Source organism: Electrophorus electricus, chromosome 2 (genome assembly GCF_013358815.1).
Source record: "Electrophorus electricus isolate fEleEle1 chromosome 2, fEleEle1.pri, whole genome shotgun sequence".
NCBI lineage: Eukaryota > Metazoa > Chordata > Actinopteri > Gymnotiformes > Gymnotidae > Electrophorus > Electrophorus electricus.
The window spans coordinates 30,596,943-30,607,371 of NC_049536.1; the positions used below are offsets into that span (position 1 = coordinate 30,596,943).

The 10,429-nt window shown below is 40.8% G+C and overlaps 1 protein-coding gene across 3 annotated transcripts; it reads left to right on the plus strand.

The window, feature by feature from the left end:
- Positions 1–9,549, plus strand: zgc:113337 (uncharacterized protein LOC503741 homolog). Of its 3 annotated transcripts, XR_003410763.2 has the most exons (8): positions 2–138; positions 858–933; positions 1,017–1,337; positions 1,534–1,863; positions 3,556–3,840; positions 4,708–4,809; positions 8,265–8,352; positions 9,155–9,549. XR_003410763.2 is itself a non-coding variant. In XM_027011844.2 (7 exons), exons 2-7 carry the CDS (start codon positions 864–866, stop codon positions 8,267–8,269), a joined length of 1,053 nt encoding a protein of 350 aa, XP_026867645.2. In that variant the 5' UTR covers positions 1–138; positions 858–863; the 3' UTR covers positions 8,270–9,549. The 3 variants fall into 3 exon arrangements, 2 of the variants coding, with proteins under 2 accessions (XP_026867645.2, XP_026867644.2); XM_027011844.2 differs by having other exon boundaries at positions 1–138; positions 1,534–1,803; positions 8,265–9,549; XM_027011843.2 differs by having other exon boundaries at positions 8,265–9,549.
- The last annotated feature ends 880 nt before the right edge of the window (positions 9,550–10,429 follow it).

Sequence of the window (10,429 nt, forward strand, 5' to 3'; positions counted from 1 at the left end):
CCCTATTCGAGAGTTGGGCGGAGAAGGATCAGACTGGGAAGACTGTGTGGGAAACTATGTGGGAATATTTATAGACTTAATATTTCTGCTCTTATTTAACGAATTTCGTGCTGCAGAGATACGCGCGCCAGAAGGAAGGTAGGAATTAAGCATCTTCACCATTCAGAACTGTTATTATGATTTTTGCGGTCAACTTCTGCTTTCTAATTTTGTCTCGCGTTTCGTTTCATTTCCACATCTGTTTCAGTTTTCACCGTCTTCTGATGTTACTGGATATGAGTGCAGGACACTGAATACCTTGAACGTATTCTATAGTTTTATTGAGCTCAGGTAGTCAGATAGTTACAGTGCGCAAATTTCCCCTGAATCTAGATTAGACATTTTGAGCTCTTTAGACTCTTTAGACAACTAATTTAGTTGCAGCGTATGTTTAGTTTTGTTGTTGTTGTTGTTGTTAGTTTTATTTTTTATTTAAGTAAAATTATAATAAAAATGAAAACAAGTGTGAAAATCAACTATGTCTGAGTTAGGTATATAACTCGATGAAATGAGAAAATGAGTTGCCCCCAGTCCTAATGATCAGGAGTCAACCTCTCACAGTTCCCCTGGAAACCATCGGAGATTAGCGTCTTCACCAGATTTGTTTCACCTGTTTATAGTCAGCCTGTGTAGTTCAGCCTGATCACCAACCCACACTACAGGAATTTGACCGTGTGAAATTTTAACTTGCGCATTCTGAAAAAAATGGTAACTATTTGAAAGGTGGAAAATAAATACAACAGAATGTAACCTACATTATTATGTTATATGCATTTACATTATGTATGGTGAAAATATTATGTAATCTCTCTTTGTAGGCTAAGATGCTTGAAACCAGCCTGCCAAAATGCTTGCAGCTGTGCATCACCCTGGTTATTGTATCCAAAATACATGGTATGTCCTTGAGGAGGGAGCAATGGGTGCTGTGTTATCCCAATCCCAGGTTTTGCGAAGCCCATTAACTGTATGTATTGCAGGCAGGGTGCAGGCCCCGGGGCGTGTGGAGGCTGTCGTGGACCTACCCTTTACCCTCACCTGCATGCTGCAGAAGGCCAAAGGGGAATCGGTCAAGCAGGTACGTTGGCTGGACATGAAGAATGAGACACTCATCTCCTACGTGCCAGGCCAGCAGGCCAGTGTGAGCGGACAGCAGCACGTTGAGTTGGGGAGTGCTGCGCGTGACGCCAGCAATGTGCTCATCAAGCGCGTGAGCCACAGGGATGAAGGATGCTATACTTGCATCTTCGACGTGTACCCATCTGGCTCCAAGGAGGGAAAGACTTGCCTGATAGTCACGGGTAAGTTGCAGTGTTGCATGCGGCAAGGTTGAGTATGCTTGCTGAAGATCCCCCGTTTAATTTGTTCATTTTATGCTTGGCTTTGTAGTCCCTGAATTAACTAGGTATGCTCAATAGAGTGGGTCCCCCACATGGAGGGAGACATCCATTATTCCGTGTTAGAGTTTTCCCTTGTTTGTTTCTGTTATCTCTGCAGCATCAGTGACTCATGATGGTAATAAGACCATCGTGAGTGGTAAGGAGGCATCCCTGTCCTGTCGCTATGGCCTGCCCGAGAAGGTGCTCCAGATTTTGTGGAAGAGGACCAGACAGCCTGGTATTTCTCAGGATGTGGCGTCTTACGCCAAACGCGGTGACCCCATGATCGAGGAAAGCTTCGCGGACCATGCCCGCCTCACCCGCTCACTGTCAGACTCGCAACTCACTCTGTGGTCTGTGAGGACCGAGGATGAGGCTTGCTACACCTGTGAGTTCCACACCTACCCTGATGGCACCAAGAGCGCCACCACCTGCCTCACCGTGTTCGGTAGGAGCTACCTTTCATTTCCGACAGGAGAATTAGCTAATGCCGTGCTGAGTAATGATGGAGGCTTTGAGGCCATAGTTTGTAGATAAAAGAGAAATGATAAGTGCAACATTAAATGACTGTATTTTTGAGATTTTATTTCTGAAAGGGCTAAGCATCAATCAGTTTTAGGTTTTGAGGTAGAAAATTCCAGGTTTGGGCCATAGTAACTGAAAGTAGAATCGCTCCTCTTAAGCTAGGTTTCTGAAGTGACCATGAAAGCATTTAGGGACTAATAAAATAATCTCACAATCTTGTACTTATACATGCGAGGACACTGGCAGCTGCATTCTGAACGTACTGCAAATTAGTAATGGAGCTGTTGGGTAGGCTAGACAACATTATTCAACATGTTAGCGCATTACTCAAGATTACACTTAACACGCGTCAATAATTCTGGATCATTCTATATCTGGATACAACAAATGCATGTGTATCTTTGTCACTGTCAGCAATGGAGAAAATGTCACAAACCTTACTGCTATTACAGAGGTGACAGTATACAGCTTTACATGCCTAGTCATAGTATTTGTTTAACTTTTCAACATCAATGAAACATGGACCAATACCAATCATTTTCAAAAAAGAAATTATATGATTGTGTTTTGGGCTAATCATAGTGCTTGTGTTGTTGGTATTTATTTTTTGCAAAGGTTGGTCATGAATTGCAGGTTGTGGCCTATAGGAGAACACTGCTAGGATGGAGCAACATTTTTTATTTGATCAAATGTAGGGTATTGTTTATTACACTGATGTTGACTAACAAACTCTAGTGCTTGTTTTTTGCACTTATTGTTGTCTGAGATAGAGCTTATGTATTTGGCACTTCTAGGTATCAGTACTGATCTCTGTATTTTAACGGTATTCTAGTTCATTGGTATATTGGACTCTACTGTACTAGCTAGGATGTTTTCTATGAGTAAATGACAAAGCACTTTTGTAAGTCACTCAGGATAAGAGCATCTGCTAAATGGTGTAAATATAAATACCACAAAATAAGGGTTTTTCAGTCTCTTGGGAGGTTCTGCCATTTTGCGTCATCTCAAGCAAGTTGGTTAGTTTTTTTAGGTTTGACATTTGTGTAATCTTGTATTTAAAATGAGCAGAAACAAATCCACCCCAGTGTGTGCAGCTGGTACATAGAAAATGACAAAGACAGCGAGGCAGAAAGAGAGAGAGAGAGAGAGCAAGAAAGAGAGTGAGACAGAGTGAGCGCCTTGTGAAAGTAATGTATTGTAAGAGGCTCTGCCTGTGTGAGAACTCAGACTGTGGGTGCAATGCATGATTGTGCCACACAGTGCACCACTCTGTGCTCTCACAATGCCTCCTTCCTTTCTTTCAGTCTGTTTTCGCATTCATACACACTTTTTTTTTGTATGCCAAGAAATGTATTTAAACGGTCAGTCCGTTACGTTATTACCATCATCCAGTGTGAAAAGCGCCTAGCCCGAAGTGCTCTAGCCAGCAAAAACTCACTTTTCTCCTCAGATAATGTAGAGCGGACGGTGTGGTTCTGTTAGGACTGTAAAGCTAAAACAAACTTCCCAAGCTCACAGTATCAGACTGTCTAATTTAACCGTTTTCTAAATAGTAGTGTTGAAGCCAGCACTGCTCATGTACTGTGTTTTAACATGCTTCTTTCCCTCTCCCCAGTCCTCCCCAAACCTCAGGTGAGTTACAAAACCACATCTCCAGGTGTGGTTGAGGCCAACTGCACGGCCATGGCCCGCCCAAAGGCCGAGATTGTCTGGAACGTGGAGGGGGACAACAGGACTTTGGGGCCACCCACTACGGTGGCCACAGTGCAGGATGACGGGACGACGCTGGTCATTAGCACCCTGAAAATGTACATCTCACTCCTCAAGGACGTGTCTGTCAAATGCCTCGTCCACCACAAGGGGCTGGAGTCTGCCATCGCTGTGTCCATGAACACCAAGAGTGAGTGCAGGGAACCTGCGGGACCTCCAGCGTGGTGTGCAGAGAGCTGGAGTGGCCCCCAATATGGTGCACAGAGAGCCGGAGTGGGCCCCCAGCATGGTGTGCAGAGAGCTTGAGGGGTCCCAGCGTAGTTTCATTAATTTTCCTACATGACTGCTTGTGGCAAAGCTGGAAAAAATCTAAACAGTGTTATTCCTTGCTTTTGAAGGCCCAGACCCAGCACAGACATTGCCACACTTGCTACATGCAACTCAAGAAGAGCATGCTAGGAATCACTTATTCCAAACATTAGTACAAAACAGCTACTGAAGGGGCCAAGGGTTTTGAAGAAGTTAGCTAGGTTTTGCTGGTTTCTCATGGAGAGAATGAGTTTAATTATATTACCAGGCAAAAGTAGAATCTGAGGCAAAAGCATGTAAATGTAAAAATACTTAATACTTAAAAATGTGTGTGTGTGTGTGTGTGTGTGTGTGTGTGTGTGTGTGTGTGAGAGAGAGAGAGAGAGAGAGAGAGAGAGAGAGAGAGAGAGAGAGTCCTTTGTGCAGAGTGAAATATGCAAGGCAAACCATGGTGTGCCAAGGCAAATGATGTGCCATGTCTCTACATGGCATCGTGACAAAGCTAATATAAAATGTTCTTAAGTGGTTATATATTTCAGGAAATGATCTCTCTGTGTTTTGAATTTTTTTCCTACTTTGAGAGGTAAACTAGATGAATATGCTGCCTTTTGTAAAACACCTGGTTTTAGTTTTGGTAGTGGTAACCTATTACCATGATTAACTAATTCTCTCTCTCTCTCTCTCTCTCTCTCTCTCTCTCTCTCTCTCTCTCTCTCTCTCTCTCTCTCCCTACCTCTCTTTCTCTTAGTTGGAACAGCTCTGGCCATCCTGATTTCAGTAACTGCAGTTGCTTTCCTTTTGGTCCTCTGTATGTGTGTCTGCCTGTGGAAGTGTATTTTGCGTAAAAATGGTAAGTCAGTTTCTGTACAGTGTGTGTGTTTTCCTAATACAGCAGGGCTCAGGTCACTCTCCTCATGGTGACCAAATTCATAAACTGCAGGATGTGGTATGTTCTTATCAGTGAAGAGAGGAAGTTTTTTTGCACACCCTACAGAGGATATCCCATTTTTTAATCCAGCAAAAAGCAGTGCTTCTTAGTCCCATTCAGTAACTTAACTACTGTAGAGGGTAACGCAGTATGGTCTAAGATGGAAACTTATCAGGGTAACTCCCAGATTGTGTTCTGAGAACTTTAGTGACCTTTTGTGTATAGGGGAGGAAGAATGCTATTTCCATGATTTGTCACAGCTGGGATCATGTCCTTAGGCTGGTCACTTTGAGTGAGAATTTTTTTTGTGTGTGTACTTGGCAGTAGTTTGCTGTAATGACTCAGTGAAATATAGTTGTTCCAGTAGAAAGAGAAAGCTAAATGAATATGGGTCTCTTCATTGTTGGTGAAGTCTGTGTGTGTGTGTGTGTGTGTGTGCACGTGCACAGCTTAGAACCAACTAGGTGATGTCCAAGAGAGAAGCTGAATAGCAATGGAAGAAAAATGTTAAATGCTTTTAGTTTTGTAAACAGATTTCTGTTTTCATATCATTTTATTTATATTTGTCATATCTATAAAAAATCACATATGTAATAAATCTCACTAAAAAATCCCAAAGAAGTTTCATCAAAATGACTATAATTATTTTTAATTATTATTTATTTATTTTGTTATTGTTGTTTTTTTAGTATCGGTATCAGTATCAGGTGATATTTAAATGCAAGATTTCAGTATCAGATTAGTACAGAAAATTATTGTACCATCTATAATGCTGACACAAAGGCAGATGGAGGCAGTGGCACAAGTTTACTATAGCAATCACAATGACGTTTTCCTTCTGTTCTTGCTGTAGCTGGGAGAAGGCTTAGTGACAGTCAAATATCTTCACGTCTCAGTTTGAACTTCGTTTTTCAAAGTAGCTAGTGTGACAGCAGTGGCAATAGGGCCTCCCTCATGAGCACTGCGTAATCAGACACTGCGAGGGAGGCACTGAGAAACCGCTGCCGCTCACCCTCGAGAAAGCCAGGAAGGTGGGTGGCAGCAGCATCTTTATGCATTTAGCATTTAGCCAGTGCCTCGTGAGAGACTGTTCACCCAGCATGCGCATGTTGCTATGAGTCTTCCCATTACTTTTGACTAAATAGTTGAGCTTGAGATGTTCATTTCAGTAGTCTTGGCTGTAGGTTTCACTCACTTCTGCAGTATGTCAGTAAGCAGAAGGAGTCTGTCCCAGGGAACTACACTGAACTTCAGAGATGCTTTCTCTGGGAAACCCAGTGTTGAGTTTCAGATTATCTGTTTAAAAATCTGTTAAACTGTTAAACCCCATAAACTAAATGCATATGTAGGACAAATATAGAATTGAAAATATTCACTCTCAGATATTCACTCTCATACTAAGAATTCCTTTAAACATCTTTTTCTACTTATGAGTTTACTTGTTGTTTGTGGAAAATATGTGCGGTGGCTTATTTCAGTTTCCTAATCGATTTGGTTGTGTAACTTACAGCAATGAATGCAGCAAATCAGCTGTTTGTAAGCAAGTGAGCTACTGTTAATATTTCGGTATGGATGGTTATGAAAACATTGCAGATTATGAAAGCAGACAGTTCAGGCAGCTGTCATTCTGTTGCTGTATCTACCAATGGATAGAGTAAGAGCAGCAACCTCACTTTGCATACATTTACATGGGCATACACCTTACTTTAGCTAAATGGAAAATATTTCACATTTTTGTACCACAAGGGTCTATCCACACAGACTGTGCATAAAGATCATACAAATATTACATTTGGGGGAGTTGCATTTACTGGGTTTTTATAGCTTATTCAAGCTAGTTTCAGGAAACTCATATTTAAACTCATATTTTAGAGTAATAATTTCATGTCATGAAGTAGAAAGAGAACACATTAAACATAGGCACATTTGAACTTTCTTACCAAAACCAGGCATGGTTTTTCTTAATTATCTGAGAACATTTCAGCAAGCCTGTCAAAATTGGATTTTTGTACAGCTGCTGATCCAATACAGGAGTATCAACAATACCCTAGTTTATTTCAGAAAAAAACCTGGTGGGATTGAACTTTACATGATGTTAGAATTCATCATATTAAATACCAGATTTGTTAGCCCTCTCAGTCTGAGCAGGGAAATAAAGACCTTTTTATAAAGATTCAAAGACAAAATGATTCATAATAAAAGGCTAGCAGTGAGCTCTCTTTCTGCGATAACTTCCTGTTTCCTGTTGGCTAAGGTTATAAATATAAGGAGATCAGGTGTGGAAAACAGGCCTGTTTGGTAACCAGGAAAGCTAACATATACAGGAAAGACCTGGTTTTCATTATGAGAATGGCTGTACTTCACAACAGGACTGTGAGGGAGAGGAGCTTAAACAGGAGAGTTCAGTGAGGGAGAAAACGGGCTACAGGCGTGTCTAGTTAGACGATGGTGGGAAGAGGTGGGCATGCAGTGAAATGTTGTTTTTGACTGTCCAGCAACATAAAAATAATACAATGCAGACAGCTGATAGTGTGAGAAATGAAGTGTGCAATGTATGTGCAAAGTGACACTTTAATGTATATGTGCGTGTGTGTGTGTGTAATTGTAATAGTCCTAGTTGTTGTCCAGTGTCTGGGTCTCAATGTGTGTGCAGTAATCCTACTTGAACAGTTTCCTGTTCTGTGTGGATGTGAAGCAGTCCTAGTTGTTATCAGCAATGGGTGTGGCTGAAACGCCTGGACTCAATAATATGATGTCCATATTTGTTGGTCATATACAGTAGAGAAATATAGTGAAAACTGAAGAGCACTGTATGTTGTCAATTATTAGTCCTGCAGTGGCCATGTGGGCAGAGACTGTTCTAACCCATCTGAAAGCAAATGGGTATCTGTAGGGAAGTAGGCACACACAGAAACCCTTCAGTTAAGACACCATAGCAGTCCCCCATATCATGTGTGCTTGTCAAATTAAACTTATCTCCTATTTTATATTAATTAGACTAGGAACAGATAAAGGCAAACATTTTTCCCCAAATCTCTCTCGTGCTCAGCACAGCTTAATAAATCTTATATAAATCTAGCATCAGATATGTCTCCAGTGTCCTGACTTTGATGGTATATCTGATTAAAGGTCTGTGAGTGAATGTTGTTCTATGTGGCCTGCATACAGGATGCTTTTTCTGTCTGTATCAATAGCTCTGCGTGCCTCAAAGACCCTCTGATTAATCTCACAAACTGCATGGCTCATTCATAGTTTGTATCCTCACTGGAGGGTACTTGTTATCAACATATTTGACCCCGTCAGCACTAATGCGGAGCCTTTTTTCTGTGTAATTTTAAAATTTGACACCTGTGTTCTGTCTCTCAATGTCTCTATAGAATGAAATGTGGTGATCACAACGGCCTTCAGAAGGAGGATGGCAGTGAACTTCAACTCTAAATCAGAGTTTGGACGGCTGTGCCTGATGTAAGGATATAGAGAGCATGAAGGCACCCACTCCCTGCATCCATAACTGCTTTGCCCAACAGAGACCTGACATTAGCAATGACCTGCTTCCGTACAGTTATGGTTCTTAGCCTACAACCTCAGCATACAACTAGAGAGGAGAGAACTACAAGATCCAGCACTGTGCACTATATAAGTGCATAGCATAGGCATCAATTACACTGGGGATGCTGAGATGTCCCCACTACTTTCTGAAATGGTCGATTTTGTCCCCAACACCTTTTGAAAATATTAGTATTTCTTCTGCAAGGTACATTAGTGTAATTTATAAAATAATAGAGTAATAATATGCTTGTTTAAGTCAATAAAATGAAATGTATTAGGTTCCCAATGACAGAAACAGAAAGCATTCACGCTTATATTATAATTATATATATAATTAAGGTCATAAGATAGCTCGCAACACTTTCTCTACCTGATGGTAAACATAACTGATGCAAGGGCATAAGTATGCAGTCATGATTGTGCCCCAGAGGAAGCTACTCTGTTAAGCTTTAAAATGCTTGAACCTTCACTGGGGTTGATGCTGCTGTCTAAAGTTTAGATGGAACACCATGGACTTAATGCCCCTCTGACACTCATAATGTGATCGAACAGGCATTGCCACTGTTTCATTAGATCTGGAGTCCTGAACATTTCCATCATTTCCTGCTGCTCAAAGAGTCATGTTTGTCACTGAGAGAGGACTTCATGGTGCATTTCTGAAGTTTTTGAAATGCTGATCTGAGGTGTGAGCTCATTCCCTTGTGTCAATTTTCTGGAGGTTTGCGGGTACTTGCAGATGGCTTGCGTCTGTGAGCGGTCACCCTGTCGGCAGTGTGCAGTAGACAACATCAGTTACTGAAGCGGTGGGAGTCACGAGACAATGGTAATGGCACCGAGCATTACAGCACAGAACAGCCATTGTGTGTGTGTGTGTGTGTGTGTGTGTGTGTGTCTATGTGTGTCTATGCAGTATCTGTAAAATGCTGAAATGTATTGCATTTATATTGTAGCACATGATGCATTATATTGTTTAGGTTAGTACAATAATGTGCGGATGCATTGGGACAAAGTTATTCTAAGTTACACTTTGGTTCTAGTTATGATTATTCATATGATACATGTGTATTTACTTTATTTATAATAAATGCAGAATCATAAATAAGTAAGTACACATGAATAAATAATTACATGTTTTTTTGCCCTGCTTTTGGATGCATTTCATAGATTAGATTAGTGTAAACCACCTGAAAGTTATACCAGGACGCAGTGTCTGTTTTCTATAGGTTACAGAACATTATCAACAGCAATGCAGAGTGCAATAATTTTATTTACTGTGACACATATCTGTGATGGACATTGCCAAATAATGTTATATTTTAATGTCTGTATGTAGCATTTTTTTATATATCTAGTTTACATTAACTGTATGCAACCTCACTGTTAGCTGCAGTTTTCTAACCTGTGTTATTGGCAGCAAAACAATAACAACCTCTTTTGAGTCATTGCAAAAATCTCACTGAGTGATTATATTGAAACAAATTATCTCAATATTTAGCAGGGTTTCATTATATCCTATGCAAAGTAGCCAAAATGACAAAGCAAAAAACCCAAAGCAAGCACTGTGGGAGAAAAATAAAAATCACAACTTTGGAAAATGTATCATATTGTTGGTTTATTGTAAAATTTGACAGCACCGATAAGTATGAGTAAATGCTTCAATGAAGATGAATGCTGAGCATTTTGATTTTCAATTTACATTTGGAGTAGTAGATTTTGACTTTGGGGGCAGTTTATGCAATCAGTGTTTGTTCTTTTAAAACTGTGCAAAGCCAATTGTGCTTTTGAAGAAATTGAGGCCATTTTGGAGCACTCCATTGTCAGGCATTCCCACCACTCCTGGTCTGACTTGGAGCAGAGTGCAGATGATGTGCTTAGTTACGCTCTGGTCTTCCCTGGCCTCAGACCTGAAGGTTCCCATGCTAAATCTGAACCTGTTGCGCTTGCTCCTCTTTTTCAGGTTCACTTTAAGGTGTTCCCCTACTCCACAGTTAGC